Source organism: Schistocerca serialis, chromosome 4, assembly GCF_023864345.2.
Source record: "Schistocerca serialis cubense isolate TAMUIC-IGC-003099 chromosome 4, iqSchSeri2.2, whole genome shotgun sequence".
Taxonomy (NCBI): Eukaryota; Metazoa; Arthropoda; class Insecta; order Orthoptera; family Acrididae; genus Schistocerca; species Schistocerca serialis.
The window spans coordinates 628,346,124-628,368,896 of record NC_064641.1 but is presented as its reverse complement, the minus strand read 5'-3'; the positions used below and the strand labels follow the sequence as shown (position 1 = coordinate 628,368,896).

At 42.3% G+C, this 22,773-nt stretch overlaps 1 protein-coding gene across 1 annotated transcript in view; it reads left to right on the top strand.

Annotated features, from left to right (window-relative positions):
* The window catches only part of LOC126475452 (RAB11-binding protein RELCH homolog), a 120,633-nt gene that overhangs the window by 89,291 nt on the left and 8,569 nt on the right, over positions 1-22,773 (top strand). The window contains exon 18 of the mRNA XM_050103326.1: positions 1,655-1,817. Coding sequence (XP_049959283.1) covers positions 1,655-1,817 — 163 coding nt within the window. The remainder of the gene's footprint in view (positions 1-1,654; positions 1,818-22,773) is intronic.

Below are 22,773 nucleotides of genomic sequence, written 5' to 3'. Positions count from 1 at the left end.
TCACCTTCCCCACAACAATTTCTATGTAATGTTCAAGTTTAAGTTGTTCATAATTGCATTTCTAAGTATTTAGTTTGAATCAATATCTTTTAAATTTGTGTGATCATGTAACTAAAGTTGAATGGATTCTTTTAATATTCATATGGAGGGGACTCTCTTTTTTTTTATTTTGTTGGGTCAGTTGTCACATTTCACATACAGATATCTTGCAAAATGACTTAGACAGTTCATTTTAATCTTCTGATATCTGTATTAGACACTAAATGTATGCCACATATGCAGAGAATCGTAGATGGTTGCTTGGATTATTGCCTAAATAATTTATATTGATTAAGAATAGCATAGGGCCTACAACACTTTATTGGGAAACCCCTAGACATCACTTCTGATTCACCAGCCATGTCACAAATTCATTTGCACAACTGAACAATATTTCATAGGCACACAATTTGATCAGAAGCTGCTTGTGAGGATCTGTGTCAAAAGCCTTCTGGAAATCTTGAAATATGGAATCAATTTGAAATCCCTGTCAGTAACATTAATTCCTTCTTGTGAATAAAGAGCCAGCAGTGTTTCGCAAGAATATTTCCTAGTCTATGCTGATTGTGTGTCAATAAATCATTTTCTTTGAGGTATTTCGTAATGTTCAAACACAGTACATGTTCCAAAATCCTGCTACGAATCGGCATCAGTTTACGGCTGTATGATTCAGCAGATTACTGTTATTTCCTTACTTGTTTACTGACATGAGCTGTGCAGCTTTCCAGCCTTTAGTTATTGATCTTTCATTGTGTGAGTGGTTGTATATGATTGCTAAGAACGGAGTGTTTCATCAGTGTACTCTGAAAGGTGTAGAATCTGGACCAGTAGACTTGTCTGTATTAAGTGACTCAAGTTGCTCCACAACACAAGGGTATCTAGTTTTAAGTTACTCATATTGGCAGATGTTCTCGATTCAAATTCTAGAGTATTTACTGCACTTTCTTTGGTGATTGGAACACTGATCTAGTAACTTCCCTTTAGTGGCAACTTCAATGATAACATTACCAATGCTGTTGTACAATGAAAGTATTGATTGTGTCTTGCTGTTGATATACTTTACTTACCACCAGAATCTCTATCTTGAATTTTTCATCATCTGCCTAAAGTTCTGATGTAGCTCATTACCTGAATCACTACTTCAGGGTTGCTTTTAATTTCGTTCACCAAATCTCAGACTAGGTCCCTATATTATGATATTCTCCTAGTTAAAAGTTATAAATGTATTAGAATACGTGAAATATTCACAAATAAAGTTTGTCTAACACTCAATTGTCTGACACTCAATTCCTTTATTAACTGTCCAGCTGCAGGCAATTTTCCAATTTCTCTGTATAAAGTCATGGACCAATTTTGTTGGACAATCAGAATAGTTATAAGGACTGTATTAAAGGAATGTTTTTTAAAAAACAAGAATGCAATTTAAAAGTGATTACAATTGATGTTTAACATACATAATGCAGGAATGCTAAAATCACACTCGCGCATGAACTGTCAAGCAATGACTGTTTGTTGCCATGGTTCAAACATGTATTGACTCGCCTCTTATATTCACCATTGATAGAACTGGTTTCAACTCGGCTAAATTACTGATATTTTTCTTTTGTGTTTACAGTAATTTTGCCACAGTTAGCTGGAACCGCAGCTTTTGCTTCGCAACTGTCAAACGCAACTCGTCGTGTGGACTTGGCTAAGGCCCTAATTGAAGCTTTTTCATCTGCAGTGTCTTGCCCATTGTCTAAACAGGCTATAAGTACAGCTTTATTACCGGGATTGAGGTATGTTATATAGTATTTATTATAAACTGTTAAGCAATACATATATACGTAAGAACTGAATGAGTTTGTGTCTTGTGAATTCTAAGAAAGACAACATCAAATGTAGGAAAGAGGGTCTTTCTCTACTGTTAGTTACCTTTTCACTCATTCATTAAATTCGTCATGTTCAGTACATTCCATCATGAAATGGCATTATTAGAGGTAATGAACTAGTCAGTGCATACATTAACATAGCAAAACAGGTGGTAGGTATTAAATTAATAATTAACCATTGGCAAAATACATTACTGGGAATGTTTCAAGCTTAATATAGCATAGTAAAATTAACAGAAGAGCTGCTGTTTGGAGAAAGCTGCTGCTTTTGAAGTTATGATGTTTATTTATTATTCTTAGCTTAAACCTTTTGTGGCTATGGATTTACATGTATGCTGTGCAGTTAGAGCATCCAGATGGCCATGGGCATACATGTCAGCCCAGCAAGTGAATTTCCAGACAGCTACGGATATTAGTTTATGTCCGGCAGGGAGAAAGTTCTAATAGTTAAGGATAGTCATGTACGCCTGGTAAAGGTGCACAATAGAATAGCAACTTGCTGTTGTGTGCAGTTCAACATTCCTGACAACACTGTTACCTGCCGTCCTTTGTGATGTCGGAAAGTGTACAGCTTTCACCTGTTCATCATTCCTTTCTGCTCACCAGTCAATCTAGTAGATACAGTTTGATTTCCTAACCTACACAGACAAATGACACAACATATATAGTCTAAAGCGCATGAATTATCCTAATGAACTGACATATCAGATGTTACAAAAACAGAACAGTGCGGTATGTACGGCCAGTTAATGGGTGTCTTCACTAGGAAACTAGGAACTGTTTTCTTTAAAACTGTTTATCTTGAAATCTATTTGTCTGGTGTTAATGAGATTTTAATAGGTTATAGGCAAATATATCAGTAATGTAAATCTTAAGTTACGGAATTTTGCAACTACAAATAAAAAATATTCGTTTTGTAAATAATAACCACCTTTTCTTGCTGTTATGTATTTTATTTCTTACAGACACATTTCACCTTTTACTTTAAGGCATCTTCAGTGGAATGTAGAATGATGCCTCAAAGTAAAATGTGGAATGTGCCTGGAAGAAATAAAATGCATTGCAACAAGAAAAGGCAGTTTTTATTTACAAAACGAATATTTCTGTGCTTCCTGTGCTTCCTGTGGATGATGGCCATGCAAACAAACAAATAAAAAAGTTATTACAGTTTTTATAAAATAATTTTTTGTCACCCTCAGGATAAACTTATAACGGAAGACTTGGATTAGTTTTGAAGTTCTCTTTTGTGGCTAAAAGAAACTGCAACCACTGTGACTGCATAGTGTGATACTGATTTTATAAAGAGTATTATTAAAGACTGCTTCTGTGTGCACTGGAACGTCTGATTGGCCTGCAGTGGTCGTAGGGTTGTGTCAGCCGCCCACTGGTGAGATGCACAATGTTCATCCTCTTAGCCAGCCGGACAGACAGGACATTTGACCCTAGTAACTACCAAAGGATTAATAACTACGTTACCACATTAATACGTATTATAAAGCAACAATTATCTATGTTTCATAGGAATAGCCCAGTGAGTGAAGACCGGAAACAATAGAATAGGGGAAAAAGTCTTATAGGCACAATTTTTTGTACAGTGGTAGGGAGGAGAGCATGAACAATATAGTATCGTGTAGGTGGGGGTGGGGGGAGGGACATTTAAAGGTCATTTTCAAATGTTTTACTTGACTAATTCAAAAACTGTGGCTTGTAGCGAAAATCGTTCCCAGTACAAAATTAAACTACGTTAAATTTCCTATGGAGAAGATCCTGTTCATTTATTACAAGTTTCTGCACTGCAAAGGATGGGAAAATTGCAGATTATTAAAAAGTGTTTAATACTGTAAAATTGATTTTTAATGTTAAATAAAGTGGGTTAAGAACAAATGACAGTTGTCTATACCACATCTAAATGCAGTAGAATTGTTCTAAGGGATAAATTGTGTTCTGGGCCTGTAACAGGATGACAGGATGGAGGGGGGGGGGGGGGGGGAGAAGGGTTGTGAAGGGTAGAAGCATGAAGGAAGGTAGATCACTGGAATGTGGTCATGCAATTCCCTCCATCATAGGTCTGCAAACTGAAAAGAAAGTAGGTCATTCCCCATTCTTATCTACCCCACTATGCCACATGAAGTAACTAACTACATGGTGTTCCACAACGTTATGCCAACCCTCTGCAGCACACCTTAAGAATCATTGGCGACACAGTGTGCAGACATGCCTGGAGAATGTGAATTTTCCACGAAGGGTATTAACATTACGAGGATACAGATATGATTTAATAATAATACTAATGCAGAAAGTGTTTACCGATCCAGTCCCTTTCCCACCAAATTACAAAAGTCACTGAAGCATCGCCTTTGCATTCTCAGACTTTGTTCATAGGAATGTATGTTACATAGAAGCTCACTTAACGATTGAAAATAAGTACTTACTTAATAAACTGAAAGTAACTCCTCTGTATACACATGAGCTCAGTGAAGTTATTTTGTCTTCTCACATAAAAGAACTGGACAGGAAATGCTGGGGAGATGTAGAGTGTCTGTAAATAGAAATGCTACAGCTGCCATACAGCATGACTAAGAATTAGTTTTCCCTTTAGCAGTGTAGAACACTGTGCAGAGATTTACGTGCATTCTGTCCATGTGCATTTCTTACATTAGTATCATCACTAAGTCAGATCTGTATTCCATGTAGTGTTAACACACCTTCTGGATAATAAATATTCCCTGGTATGTCTGTACACTGCTGATTCATATAGTGCACTTCAGAGGGTTGGTGTAACTTTGCAAAACACTCATGTGATGCAGTGGGGTAGCCAGTCCCTCTTCAATTTGCAGACCTGTGGTGAAGGAAATTGCATGATCACATTCTGACAACCCACTTTTCCTCATACTTCTATGCTCCACTTCGCTCCTCCACCCTGTTACTGCTCCAGAATACAATTTAGCTCTACTGCACCTAGACATGGTATACACATTCTGTATTTGTTCTTAACCCACTTCATTTAACAGTAAACACTAATTTTATGAAAAGGATAGATTACTACATACCAGGTAGAGGAGACACTGTGTCACAGACAGGCACAACAAAAAAAACCTATACATTTGAGGTTTTGCACAACAGTCCTCCTCCTAAAATAGAAATGACACACACACACACACACACACACACCACACACACACACACACACACACACACACACACACAAAATTCAAGCTTTCGCAACCCACAGTTGCTTCATCAGGAAAGAGGGAATAGCCACAGTTTGTCGTGGGCATTCAGCAGACAGACAGAATGTCATGCCCATCTAGAAAGCAGCACAGTGGTTGCAGCTTAGTTTCTAGAACACGTTTTTCCCTCTCCTTCCCTCTTTCCTGATGAAGCAACCGTAGATTGCGAAAGCTTGAATTTTGTGTGTGTGTTTGTGTTTCTTAGTGTCTCTATCAACATACCAATGCTTTTGTTCGGGTAAGTTACATCATCTTTGTTTTTAGATATATTTTTTCCCACGTGGAATGTTTCCCTCTATATAAAAACAAAGATGATGTAACTTACCAAACAAAAGTGTTGGTATGTTGATAGACACACAAACACACACACAAAATTCAAGCTTTCACAATCCACAGTTGCTTCTTCAGGAAAGAGGGAAAGACGAAAGGATGCGAGTTTTAAGGGAGAGGGTAAGAGTCATTCCAATCCAGGACGGAAAGACTTACTACCTTAGGGGGAAAAAAGAACAGGTATACACTCGCACACACACGCATATCCAACCGCACATATACAGACACAAGCAGACATATGTAAAGCAAAGAGTTTGGGCAGAGATATCAGTCGAGGCAGAAGTACAGAGGCAAAGATGTTGTTGAATGACAGGTGAGGTATGAGCGGCGGCAACTTGAAATTAGCGGAGTTGAGGCCTGGTGGGTAACAGGAAGAGAGGATATATTGAAGGGCAAGTTTCCCATCTCCGGAGTTCTGATAGGTTGGTGTCAGTGGGAAGTATCCAGATAACCCGGACGTGTAACACTGTGCCAAGATGTGCTGGCCGTGCACCAAGGCACGTTTAGCCACAGGGTGATCCTCATTACCAACAAACACTGTCTGCCTGTGTCCCATTCATGCGAATGGACAGTTTGTTGCTGCTCATTCCCCACATAGAAAGCTTCACAGTGTAGTCAGGTCAGTTGGTAAATGACGTGGGTGCATTCACATGTGGCTCTGCCTTTGATCGTGTACACCTTCTGGGTTACAGGACTGGGGTAGGTGGTGGTGGGAGGGTGCATGGGACAGGTTTTACACCGGGGCAGTTCCATGCACCCCTCCAACCACCACCTACTCCAGTCCTGTAACCCGGAAGGTGTACACGATCAAAGGCAGTGCCACGTGTGAAAGCACCCACGTCATTTACCAACTGACCTGTCCACACTGTGAAGCTTTCTATGTGGGAATGAGCAGCAACAAACTGTCCATTCGCATGAATGGACACAGGCAGACAGTGTTTGTTGGTAATGAGGATCACCCTGTGGCTAAACATGCCTAGGTGCACGGCCAGCACATCTTGGCACAGTCTTACACCATCCGGGTTATCTGGATACTTCCCACTGACACCAACCTATCTGAACTTCGGAGATGGGAACTTGCCTTTCAATATATCCTCTCTTCCCATTACCCACCAGGCCTCAACCTCCGCTAATTTCAAGTTGCCGCCGCTCATACCTCACCTGTCATTCAACATCTTTGCCTCTGTACTTCCACCTCGACTGACATCTCTGCAAAACTCTTTGCCTTTATACATGTCTGCTTGTGTCTGTATACGTGCGGATGGATATGTGTGTGTGTGTGTGTGTGTGTGTGTGTGTGTGTGTGTGTGTGTGTGTGGGCACGCGCGCAAGTGTATACCTGTCCTTTTTTCCCCCTAAGGTAAGTCTTTCCGCTCCCGAGATTGGAATAACTTCTTACCCTCTACCTTAAAGCCCACTTCCTTTCATCTTTCTCTTTCCTTCACTCTTTCCTCATGAAGCAACCATGGGTTGCGAAAGCTTGAATTTTGTGTGTGTGTGTTTGTGTTTGTTTGTGTGTCTATCAACATACCAACGCTTTCGTTTGGTAAGTTACATCATCTTTGTTTTTAGATATATTTTTCCCATGTGGAATGTTTCCCTCTATTATATATATCACTGTCTGTGGCTCCTGAGGCCAGACTGCATACAAATAATGTGACTGATGGGAGAAGCAATCTGTGGGTGGTGGGGATAAGGAGGAAGATGGGATGTGTAGACGAAGGGTAGCAGAAAGTTTGAAAGGAGGGGGAGGGGTAAAGTGAGCTGAAGGGAGAGAAGTAGAAGAGGGGAAAAAGACTAGTGGGTGCGATGGAGCAATAGAAGACTGTGTAGTGCTGGAGTGGAAGCAGGGAAGGGGTAGGTGAAGGATAGGGATTAGCGAAGATTGAGGCCAGGGGAGTTAACAGGAACATAGGATATATTGCAGGGAGAGTTCCCACCTGTGCAATTCAGAAAAGCTGGTGTTGGTAGGAAGGATCTAGATGGCGCAGGTTGGGAAGCATTCATTGAAGTGAGGCATGTTGTGTTGGGCAGCATTTTCAGCAACTGGGTGGTCCAGCTATCTCCTAGCCACAGTTTGTCGTGGCCATTCAGCAGACAGACAGGATGTCATGCCCATCTAGAAAGCAGCACAGTGGTTGCAGCTTAGTTTCTAGAACACATGGCTGGATAGAAGATGCTTGTGACTGGACTAGAGTAGGTCATAGTGGGAGGATGTATGAGATAGGAGCCATAAGACAAAGGGATTGGGAGCAGGGATGGAGTGCGGATCAATGAGGCTATTGCATAAGCTCTATAGGCAGCATAACACTGCTGTGGGAGGGGTGGAAAGGATAGTGGGTTGGATATTCTTCATTTTAGAGGATGATGAGAGGTATTTGAAACCATGGTAGAGAATGTGATTTACTTGCCCCACTCGTGGATGGTACTGAACGGTGTGGCTGTGCTCCTTTGTGGCCAGACGGTGGGTGTGTGGGAGGTGGTAGACGACTAGAGAGACTGACTCATGAGTAGCAATGTATCCTTTTCATAATATTATCATTATTCTATCCTGTATTTTCCATTGTGTGATTACACATTAATTTCATATCATTAAAACACTATTTTTAACATCCTGTGATATTTTTTTCCCAGCGCCTGCAATGAAAAAACTACTAGGTCAATAAAAAATGAAGAGGACCTTTTATGTACGAAATTTAGTGTAGTTTAATTTTGTAATGGAAAACACTTTCACCATAAACTACGGTTTTTGAGTTATTTGGGAGAGACATAAAAAATGACCTTTTAATGCCCACCTAACACCTACCCCACTCTCCTCCATCACCCCTGCACTAATACCCACTGATCCCAATTTTAGAAAGTTGTTCATGACACTCCTTCCTACCAAATTTGCAACTACCAAATTTTTTTCTTCTAATTTTTTTAGCTGACTTGACTAGAATAGACACAGATTTACAATGAACATTCTTACTTGTCATACAGTTAAGAGAAATCTTCAGTCCTTCAGTGTAGATGTGTAGATAAGCAGACAGTTCATAGAAAGAATAATTAATCAATTTTATTTTTAATTATCATCTAAATTTATAGGGATATCCAATTTCTTATTTTTTGTCAGATGTAAGAAGACCTGTGGAATTAGGAACACCACTCTGGTCTGTGTACTATAGGGATGGCAAAGAATTCTGAATGCATGCAGAGCTCTTGCATGCCACGTTAGATTTCGAAGTTGTATTTATGGCTTATTGATGCTACATTAGGTGGCAAGGCAATTGCACAAGGAACATTGAATGGCCTGCATTTAGCTTTATTTTATTTTATGCTATGCTAGCTGTACCAGGCCATGCTTTGCTGTGGCTTGGTGTGCTTAAATGGAAAAGAACGAAAAGACACAGCTTGTTTCTAGTATATGTGGGAATTGGATATACATCCTAATCTCCTTCTCTCTTCTCTGTCTCTGTCCATCTCCCCCTTCCCCTTTCTCTTCCCACCTTCTTCTTCTTCTTCTTCTTCTTCTCTCTGTCCATCTTTTCCTCCCTCCCTCTTTTCATCAACTCCTACTGCCCCCCCCCCCCCCCCCCCCGCCCCCCAATCTCTGTTCATCTCCTCCTTCCTGTTTTCTATGGCCATTTTCTCCCACCCTTGCCCCCATCTCCTCTTCCTCCCTCTCTCTGACCTTGAGCCTTGTTTATTGTTATTGGAAATTCAGATTCTAAAGTGATATTCTAATCATAAACCTGGAGTCTTGTTTATTGTTATTGGGAATTCAGATTCTATTCTAATCGTAAACCAATACAATTTTCCTATTTGCGTACCATGTTTCACTATATTTTGTGTGTGTGTGTGTGTGTGTGTGTGTGTGTGTGTGTGTGTGTGTGTGTGTGTGTGCGCGCGCGTGTGTGTTATAACTTTCCTCTTTTAGTACACACATACCAGATAGCATTCCAGTAGGTACATAAAAACACTTATTCGGATGCGATGTTGTGTCAACATTTCAAAGCAATCCATGATAATTTTCGGAGGTTTGAGATTTTGAAGAAACAAACATCTTTGTTTGCACTTATATATAAAACTTGGTTGTTCCTAATCGCAAATCTCCGAAAGTTTTTGAGTGATTGCTTTGAAATTTTGACACAATGTTCCATTTCTACATGTGTGTGTTCTTTTAGCTATTTCTTGAATATATGTTATATGTAAGTTTTTGCATAGCCCTCCATGCTTCTCTGTCTTCTGCGTTCCTCTTCACTCTTTGGTACCCTCTTTGTGGCCTGCTGACATCATCCAGCATCTCGAACCTTCTTCTGCCCTTCCCTCTCTTTCCCGGAACGAAACCTACAATTGCCTCTACTAGGAGGCAATCTCTTCAGATTGTGGCCTATCCAGTTTAGTTTCCTGTTCTTCACCGTCAGCAGCATCCTCCGTTCTTCTCCAACTCTCCTCAGTAATTCTTCATTCCTAACTTTATCAGTCCAGCTGATATTCTCCATTCTACGCCATATTCACATTTCACAAGCTTCAATTCACTTCTCATCCTGCTTTCTCAACGTCCACATTTCTGCTCCACACAAGGCCATGCTCCATATTAATCACTTAACCAGTTGCTTCCTTAATTCCTTGTTTAAACAACTAGTCAGGAGTCTTCTCTGCTTTTGAAATGCCTCTATTGTCAGAGCCATTGTCACTTTGTTATGTTGTTGGCAATCCATGTCTTCTTTAATCCAACTTCCCAAATACGTGAATGCTCTTACCTGTTCTATGATTTCTGACACCAACTTAATTTTCACATTTCTTTTCTTTTGGCCTATGACTGTGCTTTTGGTTTTCTTTTTATTAATTTTCATACCATATGCTGCACAGGCTTCATTCAGATAATTTAGCATTTGAGTCAGTGTCTCTTGAGTTCCTGTGAGGATCGCCATGTCAGCTACAAATCTTATACATTCAATTTTCTGCCCACCTATTATTTTATTTAATATTCATGTGGAAGGAACTCTAATTTTTTTTTTATTTTGTTGAGTCAGCCTCTTGTCCCATCCAAACAGCTTTCAAGTACTTTCTCCAGATAGATGTTAAATATGATTGGTGAGAGACAAATGGCATCTTGTGTTCCCTTTCCCCTCATGAAACCATATTGTTCTTCACCAAGTGTTTCTTCCAGCATTCCATATAGCCTCCTATTCAGAATTCGAAGAACTACTTTTGCTGCCTGTGATATTAGGCTGATTGTCCTGTGGTCTTCACACTTTTTAGGATTATCATGCTTTGGGATAGGGACTATTATACTTACAAGAAAGTCTTCTGGCCATTCCCCTTTGTCATAGATGTAGTTGCAGAGAGAGGTCAACACATTTTCGCCGGTTTCATTTAAACTTTTTAAGATTTCTGCCGAAATGTCATCTACACCACACGCTTTGTTGTTTTTAAGTTCTCCCAATGCATTATTTACCTCTGAACCTAGGATAAAATCTCCTCTTTCATCTTCATTTACTGATTCTTCCTTCTTGATCTGCAGAACAGAAGGTGGAGTAGCCACCAGAAAGATCGCGGGAGGCTCACATCGGCACGGCGCATCACAGACAGTAGTTGCCGCAAGTAAAGTCCCGTCCGCCAGAGGGCATGCGAGAATTTGGCCACGCCCTCTGCCAGCAGAACAACAACAACTCAGGCAGCACAGGCCGTGCCCAGTCAGTTTTACATCAGGCATGCCTAGCAGACAGTTCCCGGTGTACACTATGTGAAGTGCGCCGGACAACGTGGATCATGTTAATACACACTTGGTGACGAGTATGGTCATTCTTTCATGTGTTGCGGTGTTGTTCCGGTTTCGCAGCTTATTCACAGCATGGAGGATTTAGTGCGGGTTTTGGTTGAGCAGCAGACGGAGCTCATGGCAGCCATGAAACAAGTGCTTCCAGCGTTGCTCTTCACGCAGTCTGCTCCAGCGCCGTTCCCTCCTCCCTTTCCCCCATATGACGAGATGGCGGAGGATTGGGACACATATGAACATCGCCTTTGGCAGAATTTCCAGGCATTTCATGTTGCCGATGCGGAGGTATGTTGTGCTCTTTTCTTGTCTTAGATATCTCCTTTGCTGTATCAAGTTTTGCGGCAGCTAGCGCCATTGCAGGAACCCTCATCCTTGTCTTTTGACACATTGTGTTCATTGCTGTCTTCATATTATCGCCACCGCACGCATGTTGTGGCGACTAGGGTCGAGTTCTATCAGTGCAAGAAACAGCCCCATCAGTCCTACCGGGCATGGACCGCTACCCTGCACGGCCTTAGTCGCAAGTGTCATTTTGTCATGGAGCAGTCGCGAGAGTCGTATGCCCACGTTATGGTGTGAGACGTCATTTTTCATTCAGCTCCTGATAGGGAGGTCCGGCAGCAGGCCGTGCAGTTGGAAGACCCTTCCCTTGAGGAAGTCTTGTCTGTTGCTCAACCGTATGAAATCAACAGTTGGAAGAGTGGTGCGATGTCGCGGCGGTTCAGGGTGGCATGGCCGTGTCCACTGCGTCCGGGGTGGACGACGTGCGAGTGGTACAATCCAGCCGTTACAGCCGCTCCCGCACAGCGCGTAAACAGAGTTCCGGCCGCCGGCCCCTGTTACCGCCCTGTGCGTCGTGCTATATACATCATGATCGGTCAGAGTGCCCCCAGCGTTGGGCCGTTTGTCGCAAATGTAACAAAAAAGGACACATTGCTAAAGTTTGCCACTCAGCCTCAGAAGAATTGAAGGATGCAGGTACAGAGGACATGGACATTGATATTCAGGAAGTTTCATCGGGCCAGGCTCCCGACACATCGGCACACAAACTCATTATCGAGGTGTCGGTTCTGTTACGCTGATTACAACTGCAAGTAGGTGCAGCCGCGGCAGTTTCCTTGTTGAATTCACAAACTTATTTCGACCTTGGGTCGCCCCCGTTGGCGCCAGTTTACCGGTCTCTCTGCGGTTATGGTAAACAGTTCATTCCCCTACTGGGTCAATTCACTTCCGACGTTGCTTACAAATCAGTCATTCGGCGTCTTACTTTTATTGTTGTCAGTGATGCGAGCTCCGCTAAGATTTTTGGATTGGATGCCTTTCAAGCTTTCGGTTTTTCTATCGCAGACACCATACAGTTGGTCTCCGAAGATGTTCCCTATCAATCATTGAAATCTTTGACCTCTGAATTTAAGGATATCATTGAGGAGGGCCTGGGGCATGTTTCAGACTTTGAAGCTCACTTAACGTTGAAGGCGTTTTCTATGCGCACGGCAGATCCCCCTTGGCTCTCCGCCCTCAGGTAAAAGCAGAGCTAGACCGGCTGACAGCACTCACAGTCGTTCTTTCCATTTCTTCTAGTGAGTGGGCTTCGCCCCTCGTTATTGTCAGGAAACCTTCGGGAAAATTAGCCTTTGTGGCGATTTGAAGGCCACCATTAATTCCCAATTGGTGGTGGACACTTATCCCTTGCCTCCTTCTTATGAATATTTTTCGAAAATCGAACTTTCGGAGGCTTATCATCAGATACCACTTGATGAGGACTCTAAATGGCTGGCGGTCGTCAACACCCCGTTTGGCCTTTACCAATACCAGTGGTTGGCCTTCGGAATATCCAGTGCCCTGGCGGTATTTCAGCGTTACCTTGAGCACGTCACGTCGACCATCCCTCATTGTATTAATTACCTGGACGACATAATTGTCACAGACCGCAGCATGAAGGAACACTTGCACAACCTTCAAACCCTCCTTCTCAAATTCAGGTCCGTGGGCCTGCGTTGCAACCTACGTTAAGTTGAACTTCTTCCAACCCTCCATTGAGTATGTGGGCTACACCATCTCTCGGCACGGCGTCCAGCCGGTAGGAAGTTTGGTCCAAGGTATCGTCGACCTTCTGCGGCCCACTTCACTGAAGGAGTTACAAACTTTTTTTGGCAAGATTGCCTATTACCAAAGGTTCATTCCCAGGGCTTCCACCATAGCCCGCCCCCCCCCCCCCCCCCCCCCCCTGTACTGTGTAACACCTCCGATTTATGTATCCCGCTCGATCGGGATCTGATAGCAGCCCAAACAATAATTAATTAATGTGACCGTGTACCTAATGGGGCTGGCAATCGGAATGGACTGCTGCGGAGTTGTTACATTCCATTTTGTCCTTCTCAATGCTGTAATAATGTAATGTCTGGTAACAAGAAGAACAACAACACAGCTTCACTAATCAAGAACCTATATTCATCTCAAAAAACACCAAAAGAAGGAGACAGCCACTGCCTTCGTCCTACATATTTAATAACGGCTAATCTCAGCACAGGCTTCTTCGTTATTCATAATCGTCACACGCTAATACAATCCAACACTGCAATCCAAATGATGCCGGCGCGGTAGACGCGAAACCAAAAATATCGGCACAGAATATCCCTGATCACTCTCGTAATTGTACGTCTTCACTTTCCCGTATTATTCTAACACAAAGGGGTTAAACCGCGGCGATGGCCACTCCCTTTGTCGGTAAGCCTCGTATTATATCAACCGGCCTCCGCACGGCTCGGCTCGCAACCTGGGAACTACTCTCAACTCTACACTCGCCCTCGCAACACGACACACTATCGATTGTTTGCCCCCTCGACCTGTGCCGAGTGCAAACTTATAGTAAGGGCCTACGGACCCCTTACAACTGCCTTCTGCGCAAGGGTGTTACTTTTGATTGGTCACCTCGTTGAAGGGCCTCCTCACGTCAGCCCCTTGTTTGACTACTTTTGACCCCAATAAGCCATTGGTCCTGGCTACAGATGCTGCGCAGTATGGGGTGGGGGCAGTCCTGGCCCATCGCAACGCGGATGGCTCCGAGCAGCCACTGGCGTTTGCGTCTAAAACTCTTAGTCCCGCGCAGGCCCATTACTCCCAGGTGGAAAAAGAGGCTTTGGCCATTGTCTATGCTGTTACCAAGTTTCACCCTTTATTGTATGGCACAAAGTTTCAGTTAATCACTGACCATAAGCCATTGATATCGTTATTTGGCCCCGCCTCTCAGATTCCGGATAGGGTGGCCCACAGACTGCAGCGCTGGGCGTTGTTCCTCCCTAAGTACCATTATGACATTCATTTTCTCCCTACTGGACAGCATGCCAATGCCAACGCTCTTTCCCGTCTTACCGTGGGCCCGGATCCTAAGTTCGATCGGGAAGAGATTACGTGTTTTCATTTGGATGTGGCGTCCCGCCAAGCGGTTGATGGCTTCTCAATCACTAGTTCTAGAGTCGCCAGGGAAATGGCAGCTGACCTGGTTCGAATGGGGAAGCCGAGCGCATGGTGCGCACATTTAATACGCAGATGAAAAAGTATGTGCACAAATTTCCGGCGGAGGAGGCATTGACGTTCTTCCTGACGGCGTACCAGACCACACCGATGGGAGAACACAGCCCTGCAGAGCTCTTCCATGGGTGCGAACCTAGGACTATGCTGCACCTCCTCAGGCCTGGTCCTCGCCAGTCTTCGCAAAATGGGGTACTTGGCTTTCCACCGGGTATGTCGGTCTGGGCACGTGGATTTGGTCGCAATCCACGTTGGATACCGGTGGTGGTCCTGCGCCGCAATGGCCGCCGGCTGTATACCTTGCAAGCGGGGGACCGGGAGGTATGTCATCACCAAAATCAGCTACGTCCACATTTGGGCACCCACCCTCCGACCCCAGCTTCCCCATTGCCGGCACCTGTGTTGTTTTCTCAGGGGACGCTACCCGCCCCTGCCGCCTGTGACTCCACCACACTTCGATGGTTCTTAGCCTTGGTGGCCTCCAGTAGCTCCAGCACTGGCATCGCCATCATTAGAGATGCCCCAGTGAGAGCTGACCCCCCTCGCAGGCCTGGTTTCTCAGGAGGCTGGTTCACCTGTGGTCGTGACTTTCCCATCATCCCCGCCACTGGGTCTTGCCCCTACCGAGGTGGACCAGAATCCGGAATTCAACAGCATGTCGCCCGTTCTGTCCTGGGCTCTGGTGGTGGGATGACAGGGGCCTCTTCGTGTGGGTCACTTCCAATCGTATTTGAAGGTTCCGGCTTGAGGGTTGGCAGGTCCCCCCGACTCCAGCATTCCAATGGACGTGGAGGTCATCGCTACTGCACGACACTCCACCTTCCGATGCAGTGGATCACAGTGGCTTCATCCCCCGAAGGAGGAGGAGTGCAGTAGCCACCAGAAAGATCGGGGGAGGCACACATCGGTATGGCGCGTCATGGACAGTAGTTGCTGCAAGTAAAGTCCTGTCCACCAGAGGGCACACGAGAATTCGGCCGCGCGCTCTGCCGGCAGAACAACAACTCAGGCAGCACGAGCCATGCCCAGTCAGTTTTACATCGGGCATGCCTAGCAGACAGTTCCCGGTCTACACTATGTGAAGTGCGATGGACAACGTGGATCCTGTTAATACAGAAGGTCTTTGATCCGCTTCATAGAGAGTTTCAATATATTTTTTCCATCTATTCTAAAAAGCATGTGGGTCACTTAAGAGTTCCATCTTTCCCTTCTATCTCCGTATTTGTTTTGTTCTTCCTTCCCTGAAATACTATTTCCTTGGCTACTCGATACATCTTTTCATACTTGCCCTCTTTCTCCAGTGTCTCAATTTCTGAGCAGATTTCCCTTGTCCATTTTTTCCTGGCCTGATCAGATACTCTTCTCAGCTCATTGTTCAGTCTTCTGTATTTTTTCCTTCATCAGTTTGTGTGTTTTTTTTCCATTTTCTCCTTTCTGCCATCTTCAAGATCATGTCGTCATTAACCTGTGGTTTCCTTCTCCCCTTGCACTTCACCAGACCAACAGCATCTTTACTGGTTGCTTTCAGGGTGCCTCTGAAGTGGTTCCACTGTTCATTTATGCCCTCTGTCTTTTCTATAATTTTCCACTTGTCTCAAAACTCTTCTTCAAGCTTTTAGATTATTCCGTTTTCCTTTTGAGCATCCTTCTCTCTCCCTTTACCTACCAACATTCTTTTCAATCTAACCTGCACATCTGCTACAACCAAGTTGTGGTCAGAGTTAATATCTGCTCCTGGATAGGTCTTGGCATTTCTCATGCATGACAGGAATGTACTCTATATTAGTATGTACTCGATCTGGTATCTACTATTGTCTGTAATCGATGTCCATGTGTACCGTCTTCTTTTGTGATGTTCAAAAAGCGGGTTTCTAACTACCAGTGAGTTTTCCTTACAAAATCTGACCATTCTCACATCTCTTTCATTTCTGTTACCCAATCCAAACTTTTCAACCACCACGTTCCAATCTCCCATTATTATGCTTCATGCCTTTTTCTTCTCTCTCTCTCTCTCTCTCTCTCTCTCTCTCTCTCTCTCTCTCTCTCTCTCTCTCCACCAGTGACTCAATTCTGCTGTAGCACTCTTCAAACTCATCATTGCTCTGTTGGCTGGTTGGTATGTAGACCTGTATAAGATACTCCATTCCTTCCATTCTTTTCCTCGCCTGAATAACATAGTTGTTCTGCTCAATCTCTTTTTTTGCATTTTCCAGTTTGCCAGATTGTAAGAGGGTGCGAATGTTCCATGTACCAATCCTTAGCATTTCCTCTTTCCTTTCCTTTTTCTTTATCTTTACACTTTCAATTAGCCTCGATGTACTCCCCTCCCGGAGAACCAATTGAGGGGATGTTTTCCCTCCGGAATCATTATTTTGGACATAGAGGGCCATGTCAAGTGCACCTTGGGAATAGTAATGTGGTAGCTTCCCAGTGCTTTCCACATATGATACCAGCCACCCACTCTGGTTCAGATGCTGTTTTGCTGTCGCTCACTCTGAGTCAGACACTGGTACCTAAAACAATCTATATTAGAATCCAACATAAAATTCAAAGTAATTGGTCAAGAAGATCCGGAGATACACGATCTTGAACAAGCGAACATTTACATTTTTATTTACATAGATTAGGTGATTAAAAAATCTTAAGGTCTGTGCAACTCATCATAAAGAGCAATATTATATTGCTTCTGACTGTTGGAAGATGAGAATATGTGTACAAAACTGAAAAAAAAGCTAGGTTTGCAAATGTATTCCATTAGAATTATTGTGCTCACCACATTGTTTCCTAAAATTCTAACAACATTTAAGCTTAGATACAGAGACAAAAACAGATGGTCTAGAGCATGCCTTTGGGAGTGGAATAAATATTTCTTACACATACAGCTAGACTCAAATTTTATTATGACGACTTACTCTGACAACACTGCAATGGGTACGTTCCTCAAAAACATAGATGACAAACAGAACAAGTTTTCACTATTTAGTTATTTTTGGTTTGCTAAAGACATAATAAAATTTATATCTGGTACAAACTGTCAGCACACACAGTTGCAAAAAGTTTCATAAATTTGCGTCACTCAGGGTGCTATGTAATTGTGACTTATTTAGTTCCATAATCAAAAAAACTTTTCACAGATATATTTTGATCAGAAAATTGATATCATTTTTACAGTGTCATTATGGAGAGGTGAAAATTCTTCCTGAGGGAAAACTGCACATAACTCCTGGACAGCTGTAACATAAAATAATTTATCTTTTATAGGGATATTACAGCAGATCAGTCAATTCCATCTGCACTTGCTCAGACCACTTTCAGCTGAAATGGCAAATGGTCTTGCAAATAGCTCAAAACAGATACTTGGTTTTTAACCTACTAAAAGGTTTGGAGAACTGTTCCTGAATTATTTCAGCTTCACAATGGGGTCTTCAAAATTCAAATTTTTATAAACCCAGGGAACTTATAGAACTTGATCTTGTTCTCTGTCAGAAATTGTTTCTTCCACAATGTGATTTTCTTTTCAAATGTTTCCACTTTCCCCATCAAAACGAATAATTTTCTTCCCATCTCTCAGTGTCTTACTGAGGACATTCAAGTGTGCAGTCAAATTAGCTATAAATGTCAGGTCTGCAAATGATTCTGGATCGTCTAATTTTTGTTCCTGCTTTCCCTTTCCCTTCAGAAATTCAATAATAGTGAGTCTAACATCAAAAATCCATTCTAGGCATTCACTTCAACTTAATCAATGTACTTCTCAGTAATATATAATGTCTCTACACACTCCATTCCACACCATCTGAAGCTGTTCAACCTGATAGTGTAATAATCCATGCAACTTCAAAAAAATTGCTTTTTGTAGCTCCAATTTCATCACATGCTTCAGGCCAGCAAATTTAGCACAAAGTGCTTCTAGGTGTACAAAACAATGAATCACTTACAAACTGTCTGTCCATTGTTGTAATGTATTACTTTTTCATTGCTATCTAAAACTAGATTCTCTGTCTACATCTACATCTACATTTATACTCCACAAGCCACCCAACGGTGTGTGGCGGAGGGCACTTTACTTGCCACTGTCATTACCTCCCTTTTCTGTTCATCGCGTATGGTTCACGGGAAGAAGGACTGTCTGAAAGCCTCCGTGCGTGCTTGAATCTCTCTGATTTTACATTTGTGATCTCCTCGGGAGGTATAAGTAGGGGGAAGCAATATATTCCATACCTCATCCAGAAACGCACCCTCTCGAAACCTGGCGAGCAAGCTATACCGCGATGCAGAGCGCCTCTCTTGCAGAGTCTGCCACTTGAGTTTGCTAAACATCTCCGTAACGCTATCACGATTACCAAATAATCCTGTGACGAAACGCGCCTCTCTTCTTTGGATCTTCTCTATCTCCTCCGTCAACCCGATCTGGTACGGATCCCACACTGATGAGCAATACTCAAGTATAGGTCGAACAAGTGTTTTGTAAGCCACCTCTTTTGTTGGTGGACTACATTTTCTAAGGATTCTCCCAATGAATCTCAACCTGGTACCTGCCTTACCAACGATTAATTTTATATGATCAGTCCACTTCAAATCGTCCCGCACGCATACTCCCAGATATTTTACAGAAGTAACTGCTACCAGTGTTTGTTCCGCTGTCATATAATCATACAATAAAGGATCCTTCTTTCTATGTATTCGCAACACATTACATTTGTCTATGTTAAGGGTCAGTTGCCACTCCCTGCGCCAAGTGCCTATCCGCTGCAAATCTTCCTGCATTTCACTGCAACTTCTCTGTATACTACAGCATCATCCGCGAAAAGCCGCATGGAACTTCCGACACTATCTACTAGGTCATTTATATATATTGTGAAAAGCAATGGTCCCATAACACGCCCCTGTGGCACGCCAGAGGTTACTTTAATGTCTGTAGACGTCTCTCCATTGATAACAACATGCTGTGTTCCGTTTGCTAAAAACTCTTCAATCCAGCCACACACCTGGTCTGATATTCTGTAGGCTCTTACTTTGTTTATCAGGCGACAATGCGGAACTGTATTGAACCCTTCCAGAAGTCAAGGAAAATAGCATCTACCTGGGAGCCTGTATCTAATATTTTCTGGGTCTCATGAACCTATAAAGCGAGTTGGGTCTCACACAATCGCTGTTTCCGGAATCCATGTTGATTCCTACAGAGTAGATTCTGGGTTTCCAAAAACAACATGATACACGAGCAAAAAACATGTTCTAAAATTCTACAACAGATCGACGTCAGAGGTATAGGTCTATAGTTTTGCGCATCTATTCAACGACCCTTCTTGAAGACTGGAACTACCTGTGCTCTTTTCCAATCATTTGGAACCTTCCGTTCCTCTAGAGACTTGCGGTACACGCCTGTTAGAAGGGGGGCAAGTTCTTTCGCGTACTCTGTGTAGAATCGAATTGGTATCCCACCCGGTCCAGTGGTCTTTTCTCTGTTGAGTGATTCCAGTTGCTTTTCCATTCTTTGGACACTTATTTCAATGTCAGCCATTTTTTCGTTTGTGCGAGGATTTAGAGAAGAACTGCAGTGCGGTCTTCCTCTGTGAAACAGCTTTGGAAAAAGGTGTTTAGTATTTCAGCTTTACGCGTGTCATCCTCTGTTTCAATGCCATCATCATCACGGAGTGTCTGGATATGCTGTTTCAAGCCACTTACTGATTTAACGTAAGACCAAAACTTCCTAGGATTTTCTGTCAAGTCGGTACATAGAATTTTACTTTCGAATTCACTGAATGCTTCACGCATAGCCCTCCTTACGCTAACTTTGACATCGTTTAGCTTCTGTTTGTCTGAGAGGTTTTGGCTGCGTTTAAACTTGGAGTGAAGCTCTCTTTGCTTTCGCAGTAGTTTCCTAACTTTGTTGTTGAACCACGGTGGGTTTTTCCCATCCCTCACAGTTTTACTCAGCACGTACCTGTCTAAAACGCAATTTACGATTGCCTTGAACTTTTTCCATAAACACTCAACGTTGTCAGTGTCAGAACAGAAATTTTCGTTTTGATCTGTTAGGTAGTGTGAAATCTGCCTTCTATTACTCTTGCTAAACAGATAAACCTTCCTCCCTTTTTTAATATTCCTATTAACTTCCATATTCAGGGATGCTGCAATGGCATGTCTGTGCATGGTGTTGTAATGGGATTCTGTGGCAAATTTGTGATGCCCCCAATTAGGCAACTGCATAATAAACATCGTGAATTAGCATCCTTCTCTTTGAAAAAGAGCTGTAATTCCCATTTATTTTTAACAACTTGCAACAAAAGCTCAGTAGACTGCCTCTTTTGGAGCATATTTACCATTGCAATAAGCACTGAACCTTTCAACTCCCTCTGTACTAAGTGCTAATAGCAAGGGATAAATTGGGCTGCCAGTACAGTTCTGCCAAAGTGAAGAATGTTGTGCTGACTGAAAGTTGCAGCACTGAATGCCAGAAGAAATAATATTCCATCATACTGCTGAATGAAATGTCACACTGTACTGAGCAGTGTTGAAATCCAGTCACTAAGGCTCTTGAAACAGTAGCCTTCATAACCAATCTGATAGAAATATTGTAACAGCTCTGCCTCTAATCTATTCACCCCTAAACAGATTGACAGGAAATACACTACTTGCATATGTTAAAATCGTTGGAATGATGTATTTCAATAGGACATACTAAGTCAATTCTGGTCTGTATACTGCATCCAAGGAATGAGAAGGTGATTGTTGTAATATGTGGAGCTTTCCTGTATTGCTGAAGGAATATATGTAATTTCACTTGTAATTATCCTGCAATTTTAGACAATGCGCAAATAACACACTTAATAGTATGTGCATAACATTCTGCTTGGCCATTTGTCACTGGACAAAATGATGCTGTGCTTTTGTGATATTTTACTTTTTCAGTGGCTCCAAACTGTGTTACATTATATCTAAGAATTGTGACAGGAAACACACATGAAGCAAAGATATTATCCAGTATTCCAATATTTGAAGTCAGAGTGGTGCAGGGAGTGTCTCTCACCTTACACTAGTTCGTGATAAATAACTCAATCTCTGCCAGAAGTCTGAGATTATTATTATTATTATTATTATTATTATTATTATTATTAAGCATTACAATCCATGAAGGCTTTTTGCTGCAGAATGGACAATGTTGAACCACTTTGCTCTGTCTTTACAAGTAATTTGCCACTGTCTGTCATGTCCTAGTTTTCTGAGATCGTCTTGAATATTGTCCAAGTATCTCATGCGTGGGCGTCCAAGAGGTCGTCTTCCGGTGGGAATCTCTTCAGTCACTTTCTTGATGGTCCTGTTTGGTGGTGCTCTGATGACATGCCCTATCCATTTCAGTCTTTTGGCTTTAATTTTGGCCACTATATCGGAGTCTTTATATAATTTGTAAATTTCATTGTTATTTAGCAATCTCCATTCATCACTGATCCTATCTCTTATGGGTCCAAATATTTTTCTCAAAATTTTTCGTTCAAATACTCTTAATCTGTTTTCCTCTTTTTTTGTGAGAGTCCAGGTTTCAGATCCATAGGTGAGTACTGGTATAATCAATGATTTGTATACTTGTAGTTTGGTGTTCCTAGAAATTAACTTGCTTTTGAAAACTGTCAAGAGACTATAGTAGCATTTGTTAGCCTTCTGAATTCGTGATTCTATTTCAATTTTTATGGAGTTGTCAGAGGTTACTATTGTACCAAGGTAATTAAATTCATTTGTCTTTGTGAAAGCTGTGTTATTAATTTGCAGTACATTATTATTTGATGGATAGCGGGATAAGATAAAGTACATTGTTTTGTCTGTATTCAGCTGGAGGCCTGTGCCATTTGTGGCTTTAATTAATTGTGCTGCAAGAAGCTTCAAATCATTCTCACTGTCAGATAATAATGCAATGTCATCAGCGTATGCTACAATGTTAATTTTGCTTTCCAGTTGTGCTCCAATTTGTAGTAGCTTTACTTTTTGGATTATTCTATTGATTACTATGTTAAAA